General features: G+C 45.6%; 1 protein-coding gene and 1 pseudogene across 1 annotated transcript in view; both read right to left on the bottom strand.

Moving 5' to 3' along the window:
* Window positions 1-6,515: 6,515 nt before the first annotated feature.
* Window positions 6,516-10,165, bottom strand: LOC129110986 (transmembrane protein 200C-like; annotated as a pseudogene).
* A 3,760-nt stretch (window positions 10,166-13,925) lies between these two features.
* The window catches only part of LOC129111063 (lethal(3)malignant brain tumor-like protein 4), a 16,782-nt gene continuing 3,685 nt past the window's right edge, over window positions 13,926-27,022 (bottom strand). Inside the window, exons 2-18 of the mRNA XM_054623358.1 lie at window positions 25,795-25,849; window positions 25,403-25,488; window positions 24,659-24,763; window positions 24,398-24,533; window positions 24,222-24,313; window positions 23,504-23,646; window positions 23,031-23,107; window positions 21,956-22,041; window positions 21,207-21,317; window positions 21,004-21,118; window positions 20,217-20,313; window positions 19,713-19,841; window positions 19,332-19,406; window positions 16,521-16,594; window positions 14,906-15,072; window positions 14,294-14,356; window positions 13,926-14,207 (exon numbers count right to left, since the gene is read on the bottom strand). Of these exons, the coding sequence (XP_054479333.1) occupies window positions 13,926-14,207; window positions 14,294-14,356; window positions 14,906-15,072; window positions 16,521-16,594; window positions 19,332-19,406; window positions 19,713-19,841; window positions 20,217-20,313; window positions 21,004-21,118; window positions 21,207-21,317; window positions 21,956-22,041; window positions 23,031-23,107; window positions 23,504-23,646; window positions 24,222-24,313; window positions 24,398-24,533; window positions 24,659-24,763; window positions 25,403-25,488; window positions 25,795-25,822 (1,866 nt within the window). The 5' untranslated portion in view covers window positions 25,823-25,849. The remainder of the gene's footprint in view (window positions 14,208-14,293; window positions 14,357-14,905; window positions 15,073-16,520; window positions 16,595-19,331; window positions 19,407-19,712; window positions 19,842-20,216; window positions 20,314-21,003; window positions 21,119-21,206; window positions 21,318-21,955; window positions 22,042-23,030; window positions 23,108-23,503; window positions 23,647-24,221; window positions 24,314-24,397; window positions 24,534-24,658; window positions 24,764-25,402; window positions 25,489-25,794; window positions 25,850-27,022) is intronic.

The following is a 27,022-nucleotide window of genomic DNA, read 5'->3' as shown; positions in this document are numbered from 1 at the left end:
ACGGTCATCTATGGCAGCTGTCACCATAGACATCATATAGTATATATATATATATATAGTATAGTATCTATATGATGTCTATGGCAGCTGTCAGCAGCTGTCACCTCTTGCAGACTTTGACCAACATCTATCTGAGCTTCAGGGTACTCTTCATGCAGCACATATCTTTGTTTATTTGTTGCATTCTGCCGAGCAGTGTTGAAACAGCTATATGTTCATTCCATGTAGAACCGCCACTGATCGGGCCCTGGCGGACTCGCACGTAAGTTGAAGTGACAGTCTGTACTGACTGATCGGGGAGGGGCCCTTTCCTTGTGAGAGGTTTATCTCCCCCTCAGCTGAAAACTGGAGAACGCTCTTCAGACTTTGGAAGTCCTTTCACTTTACTGTTCTAATGCTTGTTCTAAGCCGTTCTGGGCTTGTTATTGTGTTCCAGTTATCATTGGTTACTAAGTTAAGCCTGTGGAAACATAATGTTGTAAGATTGACTCAGTTAAGTTATGATGCAGCCTGATGAGGTAAAGCTAATGTCCTTAAATGTGAACGGTTTGGGAAACCCGATTAAAAGGTCTAAGGTAATGGCAAAATTGAAAAAAGAGAAGGCAGATATTATTTTTATGCAAGAAACCCATCTCTCCCAACAAGAGCATGAGAAATTGAAACGATTTGGTTTTAAAAATACTTTCTATAACTCATTTGTGCAAAGTCATAGAAGAGGGATTGCTATTCTGGTCGCTAATAAATTCAAATTTGAATCTTTTAAAGAAATAAAAGAAAAGGAGGGCAGATATCTCATTGTTAAGGGAAGGATTGAACAGGATATAGTAACCTTAGTAAATGTATATGCACCACCTGATACTAACAAACTGTTTTTCAAATCATTAATGGATGTGATTGCACTGGAAGCTGAGGGTGTCTGTATATGTGGTGGAGATTTTAATGTAGTATTAAATCAACATTTAGACACAACTAGCTTAACGAGAAATATAAATAAATTATCAAAATTGATTAACACAGCCTGGGATGATATCGGGTTTTGTGATGTCTGGAGACATATTAATCCATTTGACACAAACTACACTCACTACTCAGCTCCACATTGTACTTACTCCAGGATAGATTATTTTTTTATGCCAAAAAGTGACTGTTATAGGGTGAAAGAATGTAGAATTGGGGTAGCTGATGTCTCTGACCACAGTGCTGTGTACTTGACAGTTCAAATAGAAGGAAGGAAGAGGAAGACGGGTTGGAGGTTTAATGTAGGTATGTTAAATAACAAAGCAGCTGTAGAACAGATAAAACTGGAAATTAAAGATTATCTGAAGATAAATGACAATGGAGAGGTGGACCCATCTATACTGTGGGACTCATTGAAGGCGGTGATGCGTGGGAATTTGATTGCTTTAACAGCATTAAACAAAAAAAAGAAAATCAAGGAATACAATAACCTGGTATTAGATTTATCAAATGTGGAGCAACAACATAAAAAAAACAGAGACCCAGAACTGCTGGTGCATATAAAACAATTAAGGAAACAGATGAATGATCTATTAGAACAAGAAATTGAGAAGACGGCCCGATTCTATAAGCAGACCTATTATGAATCAGGTCCTAAAGCAGCCAAATTACTTGCCCGACGCTTGCGTAAACAACAAGTGGATAGTTCCATCCATAAGATACGGGAGCCAGAAACAAATCATTTGAAATATCAACCACAGGAAATAGAGGCCATTTTTCTAAATTATTATAAACAATTGTATACAGAGACCTCCGATACCAAAGTGGAAGCCATGCAAATGTTTCTTAATGAGCTTGATTTGCCTTGTATTGGCAAGGTACAAAATGATTTCATTATAGCAGATTTACACTAGAAGAAATAAATAATGCAATTGGCAACTTAAAATCAAGTAAGACTCCAGGTAGTGATGGCTTCCCTGCGGAGTGGTATAAAACCTTTAAAGAAGAACTAGCTCCACTCCTGCTAAAAACATTTAATTGGATTAAAAGAGAATGTAAACTTCCGCCATCATGGAATGAGGCAGTCATTACAGTACTCCCAAAGGAGGGCAAAGATAGGGAATATAGTAGTAATTATAGGCCTATTTCAATTCTCAATGTAGATTATAAAATGTACACAGCCATTATCGCAAAAAGACTTGAGAATATTCTCCCAGAATTAATAGACGAGGACCAAACAGGATTTGTAAAAAGCCGACAAACGCATGACAATATTAGAAGGACTCTACATTTGATAGATAGAATAGAAAGGGAAAATAAAAAGGCAGTAGTGCTAAGCCTCGACGCCGAAAAGGCTTTTGATCGGGTCAATTGGCAATTCCTGTATCAAACTTTAGATCGATTTGGCTTCAATGAGCAATCTGTTGATTTAATAAGAACACTTTATCAACAACCAACAGCAAAAATTAAAATTAATGGGTCATTATCTCCATCATTTATATTACAAAGAGGAACTAGACAAGGTTGTTGTCTCAGCCCCACATTATTTGCTTTTTATATTGAACCCCTGGCCCAGACAATCCGTCAACATGAACAACTACATGGCATCACAATTGGACATAGAGATCATTTAATTAGTTTATTCGCGGACGATATTTTGGTCCATTTAGTGGATCCTGAGAAGTCGTTCCCCATATTGATGGACATCCTCGAAGAATTTAATTATTATGCTGGTTACAAACTAAATATTACAAAGACACAACTTTTGTCATTTAATTACAAGCCTTCAGAAGAAATAAAACATAGGCATGATTTAAAATGGGATATGGAAGAAATAAAATATTTAGGGGTAATCATTACAAAAAATTTGAACAGATTATACGAGGCAAACTATTAAATATTAAAAAGGATATTGAACGATGGTCCACCTATCCATTGGATTTTGGCAGTAAGATAAATGTAATCAAGATGAACATGTTGCCTAGATTGCTATACCTGTTTCAAGCTTTGCCAGTAGGGATTCCTAAACACCAATTCTTTACCTGGGATAGACTTATTTCTAGGTTTATCTGGGATGGAAAGAAGCCTAGAATAAGATACACAACACTGCAGTTAGCCAAGCATAAAGGAGGAATGGCACTCCCAAATCTCAAAGATTACTTTTATGCAGCTCAGTTCCGTCCCCTTTTTCTGTGGTGTAATGATAACTATTTTGCTAGATGGAAGGAAATTGAGACATATGTTGAGGGTTATCAGATCCAGTCGGTTTTAGGAGAAAAAGAAATCCCCCTATTAGTCAAAAGTCAAATAGATTCAATAACCTCTGGCTCACTGGAGTTTTGGTTTGATTTTGTAAGGCAATTCAAACTAAGGAAAGACCAGAAAGCACTTAGATGGTTAGCCTTTGACACTCAATTTAAACCAGGAGAAAATGATGCCATATTTAAGCAATGGGGAGTAAAAGGTATTAAGGCAGTGTGTACACTGATGGAAAAAAACAAAGAATTACAGACTTTCCAAAAACTAAAAGAAACATTTTCTCTTCATAATCGGGACTTATTTAGGTATATACAATTTAGAGATTATTATAATAAAGAAATGAAGATGGAAATTTCTCACGAAATAAACCCAGTTATAAAGAATATGATCAATGCATATAAACCAAATAGTAAAAGTGTAAAAGTAATCTCCATGTTTTATGACAGTATTATGGAATGTAAGGGCAACTCAACATTGTATCTAAAATTAAGGTGGGAAAAAGAATTAAATGTAGACATTTCATCAGATGTATGGTACGATATGTGTGAAACTCAACATACTTCCACAAGTTCACATCAATTGAGGGTTTTCAACTGGAAAAATTTGGTGCGGTTTTTTATTACACCTAAAATCCAGTAAAGCATCTTCAACACCCCAACCATGTTGGAGACAGTGTGGCTGCTTAGAAGCACACCACACGCATATTTTTTGGAGTTGTGAAAAACTGAAGCCATTTTGGAAAGATGTACATTTAATCTTAATTACTGTGCTTGGATATAAGATTCCTTTGTCATGCACTGTCTTGTACTTTGGTCACATTTCACTGGTTACTCTACAGAGGGACAGATACTTGGTAAAGGTACTCCTTACAGCAGCAAGGAAAACCATAACTAGAAGCTGGTATAAACCTGATTCACCTAAACAGCAACAATGGTTTGATGTCATTCAGGAAATAAGGACAATGGAACGACTGACTTGTGTGATACGTTTGAGGTTAGATTTGTATGCTAAGAGATGGCAGAAGTGGATACTTTACTTAGACGAACTTTAAGGACACTGGCTCAGTCTGTTTGCATTCAAGTGTAAGGCAGCTACTTGAGCTGCGCTTAATCTTTACATAGGTATGTATTTCATCTTTTTATCTACAAACACGTTTTCCCACAGGCTCCGTTTTTGTTTGTTTTTGTTATAATTGTTTGTACATTACTGTATGTTTGTTTTATCTGCACTGAATTAACATCTGCAAGTTGATCTTACTATGTGTAGTTGAGATGTGCTAAAAACTCAATAAAAACTAAAGTACAAAATTAAATTGGAATTCCAAAACTATGACATATCTCGGGATTAAAATAACAAAAGGTATTGATAATCTATATAGAGCGTATTATATCAAAGTGGATCAGGACATTAGGAGTGATATGGAGAGGTGGGCTGTTCTTCCACTGGATCTCAGTTCACGAATAGACATCCTTCCAAGACTCCTTTATTTCTTTCAGTCACTACCAATCGAGATACCTGAGAAACAATTTAGAGCCTGGGATAAAACTATATCAAGGTTTATATGGAATGGCCAAAGGCCGAGAGTCAAATATGAAACATTACAGATTGGAAAACATAAAGGGGGAATATTTCCATGCAGCACAAGTTAGACCAGTGATTTACTGGTGTACCAAAAATGATGAGGCGAAATGGAAAAACCTAGAACGATATGTAGAAGGAAGGGAAATTCAAAGCCTTATTGGGGACAGAAATATAGCAAAAGAGTTACTTGAACAGATGGATGCTATCACCCGATTACGCTGGAGATGTGCTTTGAACTGGTACGAAAATACAGATTAGAAGAGGAGCTCAGGCTTCTTCGATGGATAGCCTACGACAGGCATTTTATCCCGGGTACACTTGATCTGAGGTTCAAACAGTGGATACCGTATGGAATAACAGCAATATGTTATTAAAGATGGGAATGTTGTGAGTTTTCAGGAGCTTAAAGACAAGTATTCACTAAATAATCAAGACCACTTCAGATATATGCAATTAAGGGACTTCTTTGACAGAGAAATAAAGCACAATATTAACTTGGATAAAAATGGAATAATCAGAACCGTAATTGGAGTTTACAACTCGAAGAAATACAGAATCATATCCACCTTATATCAACATTTGATGGACAGTTTAGGAAATACAACATCTTATGTAAAACTGAAATGGGAAAAAGAACTTGATGTGAATATTACAACAGATGAATGGCTCTATATTTGGAGGACACAACAGTCCTCAACATCCTCGCGAACTTGGAGAGAACATTGTTGGAAGAATGTCATTAGATTCTTTATCCCCCCCCCCAAATCAAGAGCAAATATCTCTATTGCTCAACCATGTTGGAGGAAATGTGGGGCAGTAAATGTAGATCATTCTCATGTATTTTGGTTATGTCCTAAAATTGTACAGTTTTGGGGAAATGTCCATATGGTTACTGTCAAAATTCTGGGATATGAAATACCTAAGTCATGTATGCTGCTTTACTTTGGTAGTATGACCGGAGATATTGTGCTAAGAGAAGACAGGTATCTGCTGAAAATCTTGTTAGCAGCTTGTAAGAAGGTTTTCACAAAGAGATGGCACAAGGAAGAACCACCATCACAAGATGGTTGGCTGTTAATTGTGAAGGAAATATATGATATGGAACTGAGAACTGGGAGAAATGGACAATGTACATCTCAACGATAAGACGGGATAAAAAACCCTGAATATAACTCAAGACTTATAATGCTTTTGAAGGAACAGAGCAATCCGGAGCCCTTTTGTATGTATGTGATCTATCTATGATGGAAAAAGCAACAAAAATAAAGTGTTAATAAAAAAATGGATCAAACGTGGACTAAAACACCAGAAAATACTGGACCACTAAATTGGGACTATAACGTTAAAATATTCCATCAAAGGAACTAAAATACCAGGAAAACTTAACCAGACCAGGACTACTAAACCAGTGAATACTGAACCTAAACAGGACTATGACACCGAGAAATAATGGAAAAAACATAGACTAAAATACCGAATCAAACCAAAGAATGCCAGGACACTGACACTGGAATTATTGGATCTAACGTGGACTAAAACATCAGATAATACCAGACCAAACCAGGACTATTATATGGGAGAATATCAGGTTAGACCAGGACTACGACATTGGGGAATTTTGGACCAAATGTAGACCACATGACCAGAGAATACTGGACCAGACTTGAATTGACCATAAGACAAATATTTGACAACAAAGCCAAACTCAGTGTGCTGTATTTTCCTTTATTGATGGAAATGTTTCTCAAACTTATCAGATGAACTCAGAGGAAGCAGAGCGTGAAAACTTACCAACTGCTAGAACTTCAGGGGAAAGTCAGCAGCTGATTGGACGCTGAAGCGGGTTCAGTTTTCAGTGGAAGACGTCGTGAAGCTACAACTTTCACTCTGAAATCAGTCAAACTGTCAGCGCCTCAGATCAGATTAGATTTACTGTGAACAGTGTCATGCTGATGGAGATGTTCGTTTGAGTATTAATATTAAAGTGATTAACGATGTGAAACGTTCAGGGTCACAGTTTCATCTTCTCATTTAACCCTTTAAAACCCACTCTGTTTTTATGCACCAGATACATAAACATAAACATTGTCTCTGCTGCTGCTAATGTTATACTTTATGCAGATGATGCTCTTCTCTTTCAAAGATGTAGACTCCCAAAAAAGCCCCTTTGTTCTTAACGTGAAGCTAATATCTGATTGTATGTGTCAGCTTTCTGTCCAAAAGCCTTAAACTGTGAAAACGATCTGGTGATCTCAGAGAGACTTCCTGTTTGAATGAAGGGTTAAACAAACGGTGGGCGTTAACGGGTTAAAGGTTAAAGGTTCAGAGGAATAAATGAAAGATTTATGATTCAAATCTTTCACTCAAACGTCTAAACATTCTTCGTCTCTTTCTGTGACGAGCGATTTAAAAACAGTCCCAAACGTTTCTCTGTGGAAGTGAACGCCCCCCGTCAGTGGCGTCCTCCGTCCTCCAGGTGTCCTCATTAATGCATAAAGTATGACTTATAGTACACACATATATACAGTGGTTGCGTATAAAAACATTCCCTGGTGTCTGATGATAAGCAGGCAGTGCTTCATTCGTTCTTCTGGAAGACTCCTTATTGCTACGACCTCTAACCCCAGAACCACATCAACACGTCCTGATGTCATGCTGATCCATGATGTCATGCTGATGTCATTGATGGCTTGTGCTGTCAATCACAGAGTCAGCTCCTGATTGGTCCTCCCTCCTCCTTCGGCATCAAGCCAGAGTCCACCTGTGAGATCATCCTCAGCTTCTCCCTGTTGGAGTACTTCCTGTGTGATGTCACTTCCTCCGACCTCTGTGATGTCATACGGTGCGATGACGTCATCTCAGTCCACTCAAACGATTCGTCCTCCCCGTGCGTCAGTTTACTGTAACCTGTCGCACCGCCGGCCGTCGGCAGGCTCCGCCTCCTGCAGGGGGGGGCCGGAGTGGAGGAAGAGGAGGAGAGGAGGTGAGACAGGGAGGACAGTGACAGGTATGAGGGGGTGAGGGAGGAGGAGGAGAGGAGGAGCAGAGCCTGGGAGCCTCCTGGTGCCTCCCTGTGGAGACTGGAGGAGCTGCAGGACGCCGCTGATGAACCCTGGAAGGGTCTGGAGGGGGGGGGAGTGGAGGAGCTCAGCGGAGGAGGTGGACATGCAGACACCTCCTCCTCCTCCTGCTGTCTGTGGCCTCCCCCCTCCCTCCCCCTATCCTCCTCCCCTCCTGTGGCCCAGCCCACGCCCACCCCCGCCCGGGCTGAGTGCCTCCTGCGGGGGGGCGGAGGGCCGGGGGCGGCGCAGGGGTAAGGTGAAGGAGCTGAGCGCCTCCTTCTGCGGGGAGGTCCAGCAGGTGGAGAGGTGGGGGGGCTGAAGCTGGGGGGAGGGAGAGTCTGTGGGAGGCGGAGGAGGGTGGAGGAGCGTCCAGCTGCTCCTGGTAGATACTGAACACTGTGTCTCCTCCTTCTCCATCACTGACCCGTCCACCTCCTCCTGCTCCTCCTCCTGCTCCTCCTCCTCCTCTTCCTCCTCCTGCTCCTCCTCCTCCGCTGCTGCTGGGCAACGGTTGCCTAGACACCGGCCCTCCTCCTCCTCCCTCTCCTCCTCCCCCCCCCCTCCGGTTCAGCAGTGAGGCGGGGTACGCCCGGGGTTTGGCCTCCAGGCTCTTTGATTGGACGTAGTTAATGAGGCCGTTGAGGGGATTGGCGGAGGAGCGGCGGGCGGAGGAGGCGTTGGGTTTGCGGAGGCTGTGGAGGTCGATGACGGTGGAGTAAATGTCCCGCAGGTTGATCACTTTGGTCTTCTTGTCCCGGTTCTCGTGCAGGACGGCGTTCGCACAGATGAAGAGGAAGATCCCGATGCCCATGATGAGAGGACCGAAGACCTTCAGCCTATCAGAGTACAGATACCTGCAGACACATTTAATACGGCCAATCAGAGAGCAGATGATCATTTTAACAGCAGAACAACAGACTAGAAGTACAATATTGAGGTAGTGGTACTTCACCTTGTAGTATTTCCTTGTAAAACTACTTTTTACTCCACTACATGTGTTTTAAATCTTTAGTGACAGAAGACTTTGTTTACCTGTCCAGGAAATCCTCCAGAAAGCCTCGTGGAAGCTGTCCGCTCGTCACGTTTATGGTTTCTGTCCGGTTGAAACCGTCATCATCTCCTCCTCCTCCTCCTCCTTCATCTGCCCCCCCTCTGTCTCCTTCGTCTCCTTGGTGTCCCTTCGCCTCCTCTCCTCCCTGGAAGCAGCAACAGAAATGTGATCATCACAGGTCTCCTCGGCTTTCTTGTTGTCTGTTCTCACTCGCTCTGCTGGAGGCTGAAGTCTCTGTTGTTCTGGAGATGATTTATGTTTTTGTTCCTTTACAGTTTATTTGTGAACGTCACAATAGTTGTTCAGAACTAAGTTACCATTGATTTGAAAAGTAAAGACTCAAACTGTGACTTCAGACGTCGGCCCGTAGGTTTGATAACGCCGCTGGACCACCGCTCATTGATCGCTCAATAACAGCTGATTCCTCCTCATGTCGTTAGTAGAATTATTATTAGTTATTTATGTTTAATTAACCTGGTCGTCGATCAGTAATCAGGGCTGAGAAGGATGTGTGTTTTAAATGTAAACGTAGAGAAGGATGTGTGTTTTAAATGTAAACGTAGAGAAGGATGTGTGTTTTAAATGTAAACGTAGAGAAGGATGTGTGTTTTAAATGTAAACGTAGAGAAGGATGTGTGTTTTAAATGTAAACGTAGAGAAGGATGTGTGTTAGGATGTAGCCTCATGCACTCTAGTGGAACTCACCTGAGCCTCAGCAGGTGTGGGTCTGCTGGAGGACACAGAGGCCATGGCCGTGGCCTCCTGAGGCTGAGCGCTGAAGAAGAGTCCGTCTCGAGGCCAGTAGCCCAGAGCCGCCATGACCACGCCCACCAGCAGGACCAGCACGCCCAACGCCGCCACCAGACCCGAGACCGACAGCAGCTTCAACTTCCCCTTCACCACCACCACCTCGTTCCTCCTGAAGGGGCAGGAAGTGACATCGTTGTGTACAGGCCGGTGACATCACTGCTGTGTGTGTGTGTGTGTGTGTGTGTGTGTGTGTGTGTGTGTGTGTGTGTGTGTGTGTGTGTGTGTGTTACCTCTTCTTCTTGTTCTTCCTCTTGTGTGTGTGTGCTTTGTGTGGTTTGGACCTCAGGGAGTCCTGTCGCCGGGCGTTGATCCGCAGGAGGCCGCCAGTCGCAATCATCACCACCCACCAATCAGACAGTGGCTGAGCAGGCTAAGCCCCGCCCACTGCCACCTCACCTGGACTCAGTCACCGACTTCCTGTAGGAGACAGACGGGTAGAGGGAGAGAGACGGGTAGAGGGAGAGAGACGGGTAGAGGGGGAGATGGGTAGAGGGAGAGACGGGTAGAGGGAGAGAGACGGGTAGAGGGAGAGAGACGGGTAGAGGGAGAGAGACGGGTAGAGGGAGAGGTAGAGGGAGAGAGACGGGTAGAGGGAGAGAGACAGGTAGAGGGAGAGGTAGAGGGTAGAGGGAGAGACGGGTAGAGGGAGAGAGACAGGTAGAGGGAGAGAGACGGGTAGAGGGAGAGAGACGGGTAGGTAGAGGGAGAGAGACGGGTAGAGGGAGAGGGGTAGAGGGAGAGAGAGGGAGAGAGACGGGTAGAGGAGAGAGAGACGGGTAGAGGGAGAGACGGGTAGAGGGAGAGAGAGAGGGAGAGAGACGGGTAGAGGGAGAGGGAGAGGGTAGAGGGAGAGAGACGGGTAGAGGGAGAGAGGGAGAGAGACGGGTAGAGGGAGAGAGACAGGTAGAGGGAGAGAGACGGGGAGAGGGAGAGAGAGACGGGTAGAGTCTAAGTCTCCCAAAGACTCAAAACAACTCAAACAAGACTACATCTCCCAACATGCATTGCAGCTCCTCCACAGGACTTATCTGATCTTCCTCCATCTCCTACACTGATCAATAACAACATGAAGAGAGCAGACAGGACAAACGCTGATCAATACATGTGTATCATCATCATCAGTACCATCATCATCATCATCATCATCATGTGTATCATCATCATCATCATCATGTGTATCATCATCATCATCATGATACTGCAGCATATTGATCGATAGAACAGAATCAATCAGAATCTCGTCTCACCGTTGGAGCTTCATGTTTCTCCTCTTTCCTCTTCATCTTCATCGTCCTCCTGCTGCTCCTCGTCTTCAAATGAGTCCTCCTCTCGTCTCCCCCTGTTCTCCTCCCTCTCTCTCTGTTCTCCTCCCTCTCTCTCTCTCTGCAGTGATGTTGAGTGTAAAAGAATTTCCTCCTCCAGAGAGAGACGGGTTCCTCCCACTGACACTTCACAACCTGTCTGTCTCTCCACCTGTCTGTCTCTATAGTCAAGTTTTCTCTGAAGTTATCTCACATATTAACTGAACTTCCACAAACTGATAATAAAATGAAATAAAATTAATAATAATAGTTATTATTATTAATAATAATAATTGTTATTATTATTTATTAATAATAATTAATATAAGTATTTTTCATGGTTGTGATCGGTCGTTGATCACAGACGTTCAACATTTAATGAACGAAGGATTCATGTAGAAAACAGGATTAACAGATTATGGATGTGAGGAAGGTCAACCCGTCTCTCTCTCTGTCTGTCTCTCTGCCTGTCTCACTGTCTGTCTGTCTCTCTCTCTGCCTGTCTCACTGTCTGTCTCTCTGTTTGGTTGATCTGTCCTCCTCTCCGTCTCTCATTCTGGGATGCTGCTGTTGCTAGGAGACGGAGGCAGAGCAGCTCTGCAGCATCTGAATAATTTGTTTGTGTGCAGTCGTTTGTCCCTGATGAGACTCCGTACAGAGACTCCGTACAGAGACCAGGACCAGGAGGGCAGGGGGTTGTGGGGAGGAGGCAGTCAGGGAGGACAGGACAAATCCTGGATGTGGACCAGGACCACAAAGTCCAAGAGAAGAAATGGAGGAAGAGTATAAGATTAAAGGGATCAGGGTCTCTACAGATCAGGGTCTCTACAGATCAGGGTCTCTATGGATCAGGGTCTCTATGGATCAGGGTCTCTGCGGCTTAGGGTCTCGGTCCTCAACACCAGAGCTGCTGACCGTCACCTGGAGGAAGACCTCAGCCTCGACACCTGGGCAACAGAGAAATCACCTTAACCTCTGTGGACCAGGACAGAGACCAGGACAGAGACAGAGCAGGTAGCCTCCCCTGAGGAGCTCTGAGAGTTCAGGTGACGGGAGAAAAAACATCTGGTTCAAGAGAAACTTTATTAATCTCATCAAACGGACAGAAACAGCAGAAACAAACATGAAACATCAGACTGAGCGTGTGCAGCAGAGCGTTGAGTCAGCTCCTCCACTGTCTGTGACATCACAGTGACATCGCCGAGGAGGAGGAGTCAGGGTGAAATACAAATATATATATATATATATATGTATATTTATAAACTTTAAAATAGAAATCTCTAGAGATACAATAGATACTCTTCATAGTACTCCAGACTACACTTATAAATATAAAGCTGACGTCGTCAAAGTGTCCATAAACATGACTCCCTTCACAAACTGACCAATCACAGCAGAGGAGGCGGGACTTTGGAATGTTGTCGCTTCTATTGGTCAGGATCAGCTGACAGGAAGTGAGGAACCTGCATCAAAGTCTGAAAGTTAAATCCTGAGAGTTCTCCAGGTGAGAACGACGTCACACGTTTCCGTCTTTAAAGTGTCAATACAGCGGGGGCGGAGCCACGGCGTGATGTCATCGAGCATTACCTGTGAGGCGTTTATTCATGAGCCCTTAAATTCATAAAAATACGAGCAGAAGAGCTTCTGATGACCAGATGTCTTCTGGTTTATCTTAATATCTTATTATAATAAAAAACATATCATCTTTTATGAATAATTAAGTTATAAGAAATGAGCTTTTCTTTAGTGAATGGCTTTTTAATGAATTAACATTTTGTTTGTTTTTTGTTTACCTCATTCTGCTCTCTTGTAAATATGAAGTTGTTAACAAAAATAGATTTTCTCAAACACAGAAACATCATCTCACTGAATTATTGATAAGAAATCCTCAAAGATTGATTAGATATCAATTCCCTGTGTTTTAGTGTTTTTTAAGGTCTCAGCCAATCAGCCGGCAGCAGTCATGTGTTCAAGATTGAAGGTCTGTTTGTGGATAAATTCAATAAAAATTAAACTAAGACTTTGTGTTCGAAATTATTTTATCGTCACTGAGTCCGTCTCAGAAGCACCTGTCCCGTCTGAACTCAGCTGCCTTTAGCCCCGCCCCCTCTAAAGAGGCGGAGCAAGAAAATAAGCTCATGTGCTTCACGTGATTAAATTCAAACTCTAAATTCAAACGACCTGAGGTTAAAGGTGAGTCGTCAGAAATTCAAATCTGATTGATGATTGGATGGAAAATGAACAGCGGTGTCCTCGGCCTGTGATTGGTTCCTGTTCCCGGCGTGTGATTGGTTCCTGTTCCCGGCCTGTGATTGGTTCCTGTTCCCGGCCTGTGATTGGTTCCTGTTCCCGGCGTGTGATTGGTTCCTGTTCCCGGCCTGTGATTGGTTCCTGTTCCCGGCCTGTGATTGGTTCCTGTTCCCGGCCTGTGATTGGTTCCTGTCCTCGGCCTGTGATTGGTTCCTGTCCTCGGCCTGTGATTGGTTCCTGTCCTCGGCCTGTGATTGGTTCCTGTCCTCGGATTGGTGATTGGTTCCTGTTGGTTCGGCCTGTGATTGGTTCCTGTCCTCGGCGTGTGATTGGCTCCTGTCCTCGGCGTGTGATTGGCTCCTGTCCTCGGCGTGTGATTGGCTCCTGTCCTCGGCGTGTGATTGGCTCCTGTCCTCAGCGTGTGATTGGTTCCTGTCCTCAGCGTGTGATTGGTTCCTGTCCTCAGCGTGTGATTGGCTCCTGTCCTCAGCGTGTGATTGGTTCCTGTCCTCAGCGTGTGATTGGTTCCTGTCCTCAGCGTGTGATTGGCTCCTGTCCTCAGCGTGTGATTGGTTCCTGTCCTCAGCGTGTGATTGGTTCCTGTCCTCAGCGTGTGATTGGTTCCTGTCCTCAGCATGTGATTGGTTCCTGTCCTCATGATTGGCTCCTGTCCTCAGCGTGTGATTGGCTCCTGTCCTCAGCGTGTGATTGGTTCCTGTCCTCAGCGTGTGATTGGCTCCTGTCCTCAGTGTGTGATTGGTTCCTGTCCTCAGCGTGTGATTGGTTCCTGTCCTCAGCATGTGATTGGTTCCTGTCCTCAACGTGCTTGAACATCAGGATGGAGTTGTATATTTTGAGGGCGGGGCCAAGTTTGATTGACATGATCCTGACGATGTCCCGTTGGGAGAGCAGAAGGAAGGCCCGCCCATCAATGTGCTAGACGGACAGAAGCAGGAGCCAATGAGATCACAGCAGATTGAATGTGGTGAGATAAATGTAGAGCAGCTGATTGGTCGTCTCACCTCGTCTCTGAACCGTTGGGCCTGATCTTCACAACCAGGAAGAGACTCAATGAAGTCTGAGACCTGCAGAGAGACAGACAGGTCAGAGAGAGGAAGACAGGTTAGAGAGAGGAAGACAGGTCAGAGAGAGGAAGACAGGTTAGAGAGAGGAAGACAGGTCAGAGAGAGGAAGACAGGTTAGAGAGAGGAAGACAGGTTAGAGAGAGGCAGACAGGTTAGAGAGAGGCAGACAGGTTAGAGAGAGGCAGACAGGTTAAAGAGAGGAAGACAGGTTAGAGAGAGGCAGACAGGTTAAAGAGAGGAAGACAGGTTAGAGAGAGGCAGACAGGTTAAAGAGAGGAAGACAGGTTAAAGAGAGGAAGACAGGTCAGAGAGAGGAAGACAGGTCAGAGAGAGGCAGACAGGTTAAAGAGAGGAAGACAGGTCAGAGAGACAGACAGGTTAAAGAGAGGCAGACAGGTTAAAGAGAGGAAGACAGGTCAGAGAGACAGACAGGTTAAAGAGAGGAAGACAGGTCAGAGAGGCAGACAGGTTAAAGAGAGGCAGACAGGTCAGAGAGGCAGACAGGTTAAAGAGAGGCAGACAGGTCAGAGAGACAGACAGGTGGTTGACCTGCTGGACGCTCCAGTGTTGGACGCTCTCGGCGTGGACTCCGCAGACGCCCGGCAGCAGTTTGCGGTGTTGCTCCCAGCAGAGAGACAGGTCACGGCCGGGCTGCGCCGACATGGCCGACAGGAAGACAGACTGGTGGAGGGCGGCCTGCAGACTAGAATCTGCTGCTGGAGAGACAGACAGGCCAGAGAGAGAGACAGGCCAGAGAGACAGACAGGTCAGAGAAACCAGTCTCTGAAACAACACCTCAACAACCACATGACGTCTCCTTCATTCTGACTGATTTCATGTTTGAACTGTTGGACTCCAGACGTTAGCAGAATGCTAACCGTTAGCAGAATGCTAGACCATGAACAGAATGCTAACCGTTAGCAGAAGGCTAGATCATGAACAGAATGCTAACCGTTAGCACCTTGTTGTCGTGGTCCTGGTCCTGGTTCAGACCAGAGACCAGTCCCTCAACGAACACTATCCGGTCTGGACCAGATTTCACAAGCGCTCATTAAAACGTGAAGAATCTGGAGACCTGTCTCACCCCACTCAGCAGTGAGACAGGCATCATGTGACCACACACAGGAGGAGCCGAAAGCCTGCAGTCCTTCACAACCGACACTGCAATTACCATGGTGAGCCGTCTCCATGGAAACAGCCACTTTATCGGCCTGCTGTCTCCATGGAAACACAATGAGCAGAGAGAGGGAGCACGAACATGGACACCTGAACACATCATGAGGCCGCTGAGCTCACGTTTACATGGACACCTGAACACATCATGAGGCCGCTGAGCTCACGTTTACATGGACACCTGAACACATCATGAGGCCGCTGAGCTCACGTTTACATGGACACCTGAACACAACATGAGGCCGCTGAGCTCACGTTTACATGGACACCTGAACACATCATGAGGCCGCTGAGCTCACGTTTACATGGACACCTGAACACAACATGAGGCCGCTGAGCTCACGTTTACATGGACACCTGAACACAACATGAGGCCGCTGAGCTCACGTTTACATGGACACCTGAACACATCATGAGGCCGCTGAGCTCACGTTTACATGGACACCTGAACACATCATGAGGCCGCTGAGCTCACGTTTACATGGACACCTGAACACATCATGAAGCTGCTGATTTATATCTGGTCTGGGTTAGACTCCTATCTGTCCCTGCCTACCTCCTAACCTCCTTTCCTAACCACTTGTCCTTGCCCTCGATGGGAAACATCATGAGGAAGGAGAGCTTCTTGTTATCGAGAATTTGCTTACTGACAGTTTGTTTATTTACTGTTCAATTTATTTCATGTTTTTGTTTTTTTACTTATTTGTTACATGTTCAAAGTACATAAAACATATAAAGTGAATCAAAATGTTTCTCACTGTCTATTAATATTCATATTCATCAACATGAATCCCATCAGTTTATGAATGTGTGAAACTAATTGTTAAACCTGTAAATTAAAAGTATTGTTTGTTTGAATGGTGCTGCCCCAATGCATTATGGGTCGGCATTATCTTCCTTCCTTTGGTAAAGCAAGGTTTGGCGTTTCCTTTGCTGAAGGAGACAGGAGAGGAAGCATGTGGAGGACTCAAACAGCCTCCGTCTACTGTACCTGGACCCAGGGCGCCGATGTGAAGCTCCTCCTCTTCCTGTTTCACACGGAGGAATTTGGTTGGTTGGGACAGTCTGGGGGCGGAGCCAGTGGAGGAGAGGAAGTCGTATCAAATAAAGAGGTAGTTTTATTGTTTATAAATATAAAGAAGACATCATCACATAAAGGAAACACGAAACATGTCTTCTTATTGATCAGATGATCAATAAATACCTGATCATTGATGACCAAGTGATCAGTTTCCTGCTGCTGTTAGTGGTGAAAGATTTATTCATCTATATATATATATATATATATATATATATATATATATATATATACACATATATATATGTGTATATATATATGTGTGTATATATGTATATATACACACATATATATATACATACATATATATGTGTGTATATATATATATATATACATATATATATATATATACACATACATATATACACACATACATATATACATATATACAGTGGGGGAAATAATTATTTGATTATTTGATCCCTATATAGTTTTTTTTTCTGTCTGTAAATATTATATTTCAGTTATTGTGTTTTTCTACTGTTTTTATTGCTTATTTATAATACTTGTTTTTTATTTTATTTTTATTTTTTATTTTCATTTTTATTTTTATCTTGTCTTCTTTACTATGTCTCTTGTGTGCACTTTACTCTATGCTGCTGTAAGCCTGCAAATTTCCCCGCTGCGGGACTAATAAAGGATTATCTTATCTTATCTTATCTTATCTTATCTTATCTTACCGATTTTGTAAGTTTGCCCACTGACAAAGAAATGAACGATCTATAATAGTTATGGTAGTATTTGATCCCCTAACAAAACATGACTCAGTACTTGGTGGAGAACCGTTGTTGGCAAGCTCAGAGGTCAGACGCTTCTTGTAGTTGGTCACCAGGTTTGCGCTCATCTCAGGAGGGATTTTGGTCCACTCCTCTCTGCAGATCTTCTCCAAATCCTGAAGGTTTCGAGGCTGTCGCTTGGCAACTCTAAGCTTCAGCTCCCTCCACAGATTTCCTATGGGATTAAGGTCCGGAGACTGGCTAGGCCACTCCATGACCTTAATGTGCTTCTTCTTGAGCCACTCCTTTGTTGCCTTGGCCGTATGTTTTGGGTCATTGTCGTGCTGGAAGACCCATCCACGACCCACGTTCAGTGTCCTGGCTGAGGGAAGGAGGTTGTCGCCGTAGATATAACGGTACATGGCCCCGTCCATCCTCCCCTCGATGCGGTGAAGTCGTCCTGTCCCCTTAGCAGAGGAACACCCCCAAAGCATAATGTTTCCACCTCCATGCTTGACGGTGGGGATGGTGTTCTTGGGGTTATAATCAGCATTTCTCTTCCTCCAAACACGGCGAGTTGAGTTGATGCCAAATAGCTCGATTTTGGTCTCATCTGACCACATTACCTTCTCCCAAGCCTTCTCTGAATCATTCAGGTGTTCATTGGCAGACTTCAGACGGGCCTGTACATGTGCCTTCCTGAGCAGGGGGACCTTGCGGGCGCTGCAGGATTTGAATCCATGACGGCGTAGTGTGTTACCAATGGGTTTCTTGGTGACTGTGGTCCCAGCTGTCTTGAGATCATTAACAAGTTCCTCCCGTGTAGTTCTGGGCTGATCCCGAACCTTTCTCATGATCATCGATACCCCACGAGGCCAGATCTTGCGTGGAGCCCCAGACCGAGGGCGATTGATGGTCATTTTGTGTTTCTTCCATTTCCGAATAATCACACCAACAGTTGTCTCCTTCTCACCGAGCTGCTTTCCGATGGTCTTGTAGCCCATTCCAGCCTTGTGCAGGTCTACAGTCTTTGCCCCGACGTCCTTAGACAGCTCTTTGGTCTTGCCCATGGTGGAGAGGTTGGAATCTGATTGATTGATTCTGTGGACAGGTGTCTTTTATACAGGTAATGAATTGAGATTCAGAGTACTTTCTTAAAGTGAGAGGACTAATCTAACCGGTCTGTGGGAGCCAGAATTCTTGCTGGTTGGTAGGGGCTCAAATACTTGTTTCACTCAATCAAATGCAAATCAATTTATAACTTTTATATAATGTGATTTTCTGGATTATTTTTTTGATATTCTGTCTCTCACTGTTAAAATAAACCTACCATAACAATTATAGATCGTTCATTTCTTTGTCAGTGGACAAACTTACAAAATCGGCAAGGGATCAAATAATTATTTCCCTCACACATACATATATACATATATATATATATATATATATGTATATATATATATATATATATATATATATATATATATATATATATATATATATATATATATATATATATATATATATATATATATATATACATATATATATATATATATATATATATATATATATATATATATATATATATATATATATATATATATATATATATATATATATATATATATGTATATAGTGCAACATGACAAACGTATATTAGCTGTAACTGTGGAGGTAACTCCTGTCTGTCAGTCTCACCTGTCCGTCAGTCTCACCTGTCTGTCCGTCTCACCTGTCTGTCAGTCTCACCTCTCACCTGTCTGTCCGTCTCACCTCTCACCTGTCTGTCCGTCTCACCTGTCTGTCAGTCTCACCTCTCACCTGTCTGTCCGTCTCACCTCTCACCTGTCTGTCCGTCTCACCTGTCTGTCAGTCTCACCTCTCACCTGTCTGTCAGTCTCACCTGTCTGTCCGTCTCACCTGTCTGTCAGTCTCACCTGTCTGTCAGTCTCACCTGTCTGTCCGTCTCACCTGTCTGTCCGTCTCACCTGTCTGTCAGTCTCACCTGTCTGTCAGTCTTCTTCTCTTCCCCAGAGGAAGCAGCAGCGTCTGGTCTGTGGGCTCCGTCTTCACCTGGACACTGAAGAAGGACAGACAGCTTCAGGTTGTGTCTTCTTTATTAACGGACAAGTCAAAGCTGCAGCAGGTAACCATGACGACGACCTCTCCCTCTACCGGAGCAGAGGGAGAGGTCGTCGTCATGGTTACCTGCTGCGTGTCATATGACACCCTGGCTACTTTAACCACCTACGTAAAATGAGAGGTTTTCTAAAGGTCTCTGGTGCTCAGAGGCAGTACCGCTTTAGTCCACAGGGGCCGCCAGAGTCAACACGACGCTCAGCTCAGCTCAGAGAAATGTGTAAATGATAACGGTTACTGTGGTTACCTGTCTGACTGGTTGCCGTGGTGATATGTGGTGACAGGTACGAGGGTGATGACTCGCTCTCCTCCCAGCCTATCAGGAAGCACCACCTCCTTACGCATATTAATGTCCGAGTACGGACACCCGAAGGCACTGGGCGAAGGGCGACACAAACATGACTCAGCAGAAAGAAACATGACTCAGCCAGAAAGAAACATGACTCAGCCAGAAAGAAAACATGACTCAGCCAGAAAGAAAACATGACTCAGCCAGAAAGAAAACATGACTCAGCAGAAAGAAACATGACTCATCAGAAAGAAACATGACTCAGCCAGAAAGAAAACATGACTCATCAGAAAGAAACATGACTCAGCCAGAAAGAAACATGACTCAGCCAGAAAGAAAACATGACTCAGCCAGAAAGAAAACATGACTCATCTGAAAGAAACATGACTCATCAGAAAGAAACATGACTCAGCCAGAAAGAAACATGCCTCATCAGACAGAACCATGACTCAGCAGGTGTACCTGTGATGTCCGGTGTATTTGGCTCCTTTAATGTGTCCGACTCCTCTGCAGCCTGGAGTGGGACAGACACCCTGAGAGGGAGACAGGGGGGAGGAACCTGTCTCACACACAGCGGGAACAGAAACACTGTTAGAATATTAAAACCATGTCTCTCTCTCTGACCCGTCTCTCTCTAACCCGTCTCTTTCTAACCCGTCTCTCTCTCTGACCCATCTCTCTCTCTAACCCGTCTCTCTCTAACCCGTCTCTCTCTCTAACCCGTCTCTTTCTAACCCGTCTCTCTCTCTAACCCGTCTCTTTCTAACCCGTCTCTCTCTCTGACCCATCTCTCTCTCTAACCCGTCTCTCTCTAACCTGTCTCTCTCTCTGACCCGTCTCTCTCTAACCCGTCTCTCTCTAACCTGTCTCTCTCTAACCCGTCTCTCTCTAACCCGTCTCTCTCTCTAACCCGTCTCTCTCTAACCTGTCTCTCTCTAACCCGTCTCTCTCTGACCCGTCTCTCTCTCTCTAACCCGTCTCTCTCTCTGACCCGTCTCTCTCTCTCTAACCTGTCTCTCTCTCTGACCCGTCTCTTTCTAACCCGTCTCTCTCTCTAACCCGTCTCTTTCTAACCCGTCTCTCTCTAACCCGTCTCTCTCTCTGACCCGTCTCTCTCTCACCCGTCTCTCTCTCTAACCCGTCTCTCTCTCTGACCCGTCTCTCTCTAACCCGTCTCTCCCTCTGACCCGTCTCTCTCTCTGACCCGTCTCTCCCTCTGACCCGTCTCTCTGTGACCTGTCTGTCTGACCTGGGGGGGGTTCCAGTGGGTGTCCGGTGCGTTGGCACCAGCCCACAGGATGGAGGTCACAGTGGTCGCTGTCACTCCAGACGTCAAACTGCTGCGACCAGCCGTCATAGTGGACCTGCAGGTGAACACACCTGGTGACATCATCACACACTTCATGACATCACACAGGTACACAGACAGGCAGACAGACGGGTCCGCCGTACCTTCACCCTGTAGTCTTCTGTATCCGTTACCGTGGCGACGCGGATCAACATGGGGTTCCTCCTGTCGACCGCCTCCAGCTTCTGGTTCACCTGGAAACCGTGTGGAGCTCTCTGATTGGACAAAAAGACACCTGTCAATCATCACATGCAGCACTGAGTGAGAGCTTCTTCACCTCCTCGTTTCCTTTTTTAACACCCCCTTTCCTTCTTCACCTCCTTGTTCCCTTCTCTGCCTCCTCTTTTCCTTCTTCACCTCCTTGTTCCCTTCTCTACCTCCTCTTTTCCTTCTTCACCTCCTTGTTCCCTTCTCTGCCTCCTCTTTTCCTTCTTCACCTCCTTGTTCCCTTCTCTGCCTCCTCTTTTCCTTCTTCACCTCCTTGTTCCCTTCTCTACCTCCTCTTTTCCTTCTTCACCTCCTTGTTCCCTTCTCTGCCTCCTCTTTTCCTTCTTCACCTCCTTGCTCCCTTCTCTACCTCCTCTTTTCCTTCTTCACCTCCTTGTTCCCTTCTCTGCCTCCTCTTTTCCTTCTTCACCTCCTTGCTCCCTTCTCTACCTCCTCTTTTCCTTCTTCACCTCCTTCTTCCCTTCTCTGCCTCCTCTTTTCCTTCTTCACCTCCTTGTTCCCTTCTCTGCCTCCTCTTTTCCTTCTTCACCTCCTTGCTCCCTTCTCTACCTCCTCTTTTCCTTCTTCACCTCCTTGTTCCCTTCTCTACATCCCTGTTTCCTTCTCTACCTCCTTGTTTCCTCACCAGTGTGAAAGCTGAACTGGGAGCTGCTGTAGAACCAGTTTGCTGAAGGTATTCCTCCCACAGGAAGTTCTCTGGGTTGGGGTGTCCTGAAAAAACAGAAGTTCTGATTACCAAAATCTGAAGTACTGAGTGTGTACTGAGTGTGTACTGTGTACTGAGTACTGAGTACTGTGTGTACTGTGTGTACTGTGTACTGTGTACTGTGTACTGTGTACTGTGTACTGTGTGTACTGTGTGTATTGTGTGTACTGTGTACTGTGTGTACTGTGTACTGTGTGTACTGAGTACTGTGTACTGTGTACGGTGTGTACTGTGTACTGTGTGTACTGTGTACTGTGTGTACTGTGTATACTGTGTGTACTGTGTGTACTGTGTACTGTGTGTGCTGTGTGTACTGTGTACTGTGTACTGTGTGTACTGTGTGTACTGTGTACTGTGTGTACTGTGTACTGTGTACTGTGTACTGTGTGTACTGTGTATACTGTGTGTACTGTGTGTACTGTGTGTACTGTGTACTGTGTGTACTGTGTGTACTGTGTACTGTGTACTGTGTGTACTGTGTGTACTGTGTGTACTGTGTACTGTGTACTGTGTGTACTGTGTACTGTGTGTACTGTGTGTACTGTGTACTGTGTGTACTGTGTACTGTGTGTACTGTGTGTACTGTGTACTGTGTGTACTGTGTACTGTGTGTACTGTGTACTGTGTGTACTGTGTACTGTGTGTACTGTGTGTACTGTGTACTGTGTACTGTGTGTACTGTGTACTGTGTGTACTGTGTGTACTGTGTACTGTGTGTACTGTGTACTGTGTGTACTGTGTACTGTGTACTGTGTGTACTGTGTACTGTGTGTACTGTGTACTGTGTGTACTGTGTACTGTGTACTGTGTGTACTGTGTACTGTGTGTACTGTGTACTGTGTGTACTGTGTACTGTGTGTGTACTGTGTGTACTGTGTACTGTGTGTACTGTGTGTACTGTGTACTGTGTGTACTGTGTACTGTGTACTGTGTGTACTGTGTGTACTGTGTACTGTGTGTACTGTGTACTGTGTACTGTGTGTACTGTGTGTACCCTGAGGAGCAGTCAGAGGTCGTCCCTGCTCTTCACACCAGTCCACAGGATGGATGGATGGACTGCTGCTGTCACACCTGATCAAACAACAGAGAGAGTAATCAATAGGTATTGATCAGAACCTTCAGTCTGAACGGTTCAGTACTACCAAACTACTACTGCCTCTGACCTGTCTGTCTGTCTCTGACCTGTCTGTCTGACCTGTCTGCCTCTGACCTGTCTGTCTGTCTCTGACCTGTCTGTCTGCCTCTGACCTGTCTGTCTGTCTCTGACCTGTCTGTCTGCCTCTGACCTGTCTGTCTGTCTGTCTGTCTGTCTCTGACCTGTCTGTCTGTCTCTGACCTGTCTGTCTGCCTCTGACCTGTCTGTCTCTGACCTGTCTGTCTGTCTGTCTGTCTCTGACCTGTCTGTCTGCCTCTGACCTGTCTGTCTGTCTCTGACCTGTCTGTCTGTCTCTGACCTGTCTGTCTCACCAGTAGTCATACGTGTCGTCCCAGTTGTCAAAGTGAACCAGGAAGTGGTCATCGATGACATCAGAGACTGAGGCGACGCAGACGAGTCCGGGGTTCTTTCTGTCCACGGCCTCCAGCTTCATCCCCACACTGAAGACACAGCTCTGAGAGACAGACAGGCAGAGAGAGAGACGGGTGGTGAGATAAAGCTCACAGCAGGTGAACAGACAGACAGCTTTGTACTGACTGCAGACAGACAGGTGAACAGACAGACAGGTTTGTACTGACTGCAGACAGACAGGTGGACAGACAGACAGGTTTGTACTGACTGCAGACAGACAGGTGGACAGACAGACAGGTTTGTACTGACTGCAGACAGACAGGTGGACAGACAGACAGGTTTGTACTGACTGCAGACAGACAGGTGAACAGACAGACAGCTTTGTACTGACTGCAGACAGACAGGTGGACAGACAGACAGGTTTGTACTGACTGCAGACAGACAGGTGGACAGACAGACAGGTTTGTACTGACTGCAGACAGACAGGTGGACAGACAGACAGGTTTGTACTGACTGCAGACAGACAGGTGGACAGACAGACAGGTTTGTACTGACTGCAGACAGACAGGTGGACAGACAGACAGGTTTGTACTGACTGCAGACAGACAGGTGGACAGACAGACAGGTTTGTACTGACTGCAGACAGACAGGTGGACAGACAGACAGGTTTGTACTGACTGCAGTGCGACGGGTGAACAGGGTTGGAGGAGCAGCATGAGAGCCTGTGGACTGAAGGTAGTGCTGCCAATCAAAATCTGTCTCACTGTGGCCTGTTAGGAGAGAGACAGACAGGTTGAGTGGTGTCACCTGTGTCAGGTGGTCCTCTGTGAGGGGGCGGGGCTACCTGGACTCACCTTTGGGTGGGTGGAGCTTGTGGTTGTTTTCTTTACACCAGCCTGCATGTCTGATGTTTGCTGAGTCAGAGTTTACCCAGAAGTCATAGCACTCAGAGTACCCGTCAATATGGAGGCGGACCCGACAGCCAATCACCTGAGAGAGAGAGACAGGACACTCACCTGACCGTCAGCAGACAGGTGTGTGTGTGTGTGTGTGTGTGTGTGTGTGTGTGTGTGTGTGTGTGTGTGTGTGTGTGTGTGTGTGTGTGTGTGTGTTACCTCGGCGACGGTCAGCACACAGAACATAGACGGGTGCAGCGGGTCGATGCCCTCCAGCTTCATCCCAACCTTAAAACCAGTCCTCCTACTGGGAACAGACTGGGACTGACAGACAGGTCAGAGAGAGAGAGACAGGTCAGAGAGAGAGACAAGTCATAGAGAGAGAGACAGGTCAGAGAGAGAGAGACAGGTCATAGAGAGAGACAGGTCATAGAGAGAGACAGGTCATAGAGATAGACAGGTCAGAGAGAGAGACAGGTCATAGCCAGTAGTAACTGGTCAGTAGAGGTAGTATGGATAGCATGATTGATTAATTGATCATGTGTTGGTCATCAATGATCTACAGAACCTCAAAGAGACAGTCTGTCTGTCTGTCTGTCTGTCTGTGTGTGTGTGTCTGTCTGTGTGTGTGTGTGTGTGTGTGTGTCTCTGTGTGTGTGTGTGTGTGTGTGTCTGTGTGTGTGTGTGTGTGTGTCTCTGTCTGTCTGTGTGTGTGTCTGTGTGTGTGTGTGTGTGTGTGTGTGTGTGTGTGTCTGTGTGTGTGTGTGTGTGTGTGTGTGTGTGTGTGTCTGTGTGTGTGTGTGTGTCTGTCTGTCTGTGTGTGTGTCTGTGTGTGTGTGTGTGTGTGTGTGTGTGTCTGTGTGTGTGTGTGTGTGTGTGTGTGTGTGTGTCTCTGTCTGTCTGTGTGTGTGTCTGTGTGTCTGTGTGTGTGTGTGTGTGTGTGTGTGTGTGTGTGTGTGTTACCTGTGTAAACAGTGACAGAGGAACAGCTTCAGTTTTCTGTTCGTTCAGGTACTGCTGCCAGGACCAGGACCGCCTCTTTACACTCACTACACACACACACACACACACACACACACACACACACACACACACACACACACACACACACACACACACACACACACACACACACACACACACACACACACACACACAGTTAGGTGTAGCTAACAGCTAACTAGCGCTGCTCTTCAAGGACCCCATCGAGCTCCTCGGGATCATCCTCAGGGACTGGTGGAGCCTCAGTGAAGTCCTGGTCCTTGAGGATGATCCGCCGGTTCTTGATCAAGAGGTGAGACTGAGCAGAGAGCCAATCAGAGAGCAGGGTTTCACCCAGGTGGACCAGGTGTTACCTTGAGTGCTGCTGACTTTGTTCTTCATCTTCTGTTCTTCTTCTTTGGTGGTTTTCTGATGAGACAGGAAGTGAAGAAGTGAATCTACAGCAGCACAAAACCTTCTTCCTGTCAGGTGACTCCAGGTGAGTCTGTGGCGGACCCCTCCACACAGGTGGGCCCCTCCACACACAGGTGGGCCCCTCCACACAGGCGGACCCCTCCACACAGGACGGACCCCTCCACACAGGCGGACCCCTCCACACAGGCGGACCCCTCCACACAGGCGGACCCCAAACACAGCCTGACCATAAGTACTGTGTTCAGCTATTGTACACCAGACGTAGTACTGTGTACACCAGACGTAGTACTGTAGTACACCAGACGTAGTACTGTAGTACACCAGACGTAGTACTGTGTACACCAGACGTAGTACTGTGGTACACCAGACGTAGTACTGTAGTACACCAGACGTAGTACTGTAGTACACCAGACGTAGTACTGTGTACACCAGACGTAGTACTGTGGTACACCAGACGTAGTACTGTAGTACACCAGACGTAGTACTGTGTACACCAGACGTAGTACTGTGTACACCAGACGTAGTACTGTGGTACACCAGACGTAGCATGACTTCTCCTACCATTGTTATGCCGATGACACCCAGCTGGTCTTGTCATTTCCTCCCGGTGACACCCAAGTGGAGGCTGCATTGCTGCGTGCTTGGCTGACATCTCGAAGTGGATGGCGACACACCACCTGAAGCTCAACCTGGACAAAACCGAGCTACTGTTCCTCCCGGGAAGGGCTGCCCGCACCGAGACCTGTCCATCACCATTGATGAGACCTGTCCATCACCATTGATGAGACCTGTCCATCACCATTGATGAGACCTGTCCATCACCATTGATGAGACCTGTCCATCACCATTGATGATGCCGTGGTGACGCCAACTGGGACTGTGAGGAATCTGGGTGTGACCCTGGACGACCAACTGTCGTTCTCAGCAAACATTGCATCGGTCACAGGCTCCTGCAGATTCCTCCTCTACAACATCAGGAGGATTCTCCCCTTCCTCACTGAGGAGACGGTGCAGGTGCTCTACAGGCTCTGGTCATCTCCCGCCTGGACTACTGCAACTCACTACTGGAGCCCCGGCGTCGGCCATCAGACCTCTGGAGCTCGTCCAGAAAGCTGCAGCACGTCTGGTGTTCAATGACCCAAGTTCTCCCACACAACTTCCCTTCTC

This window comes from Anoplopoma fimbria, chromosome 21, assembly GCF_027596085.1.
Source record: "Anoplopoma fimbria isolate UVic2021 breed Golden Eagle Sablefish chromosome 21, Afim_UVic_2022, whole genome shotgun sequence".
Classification (NCBI taxonomy): domain Eukaryota; kingdom Metazoa; phylum Chordata; class Actinopteri; order Perciformes; family Anoplopomatidae; genus Anoplopoma; species Anoplopoma fimbria.
This window is presented reverse-complemented; position numbering and strand designations above follow the sequence as displayed.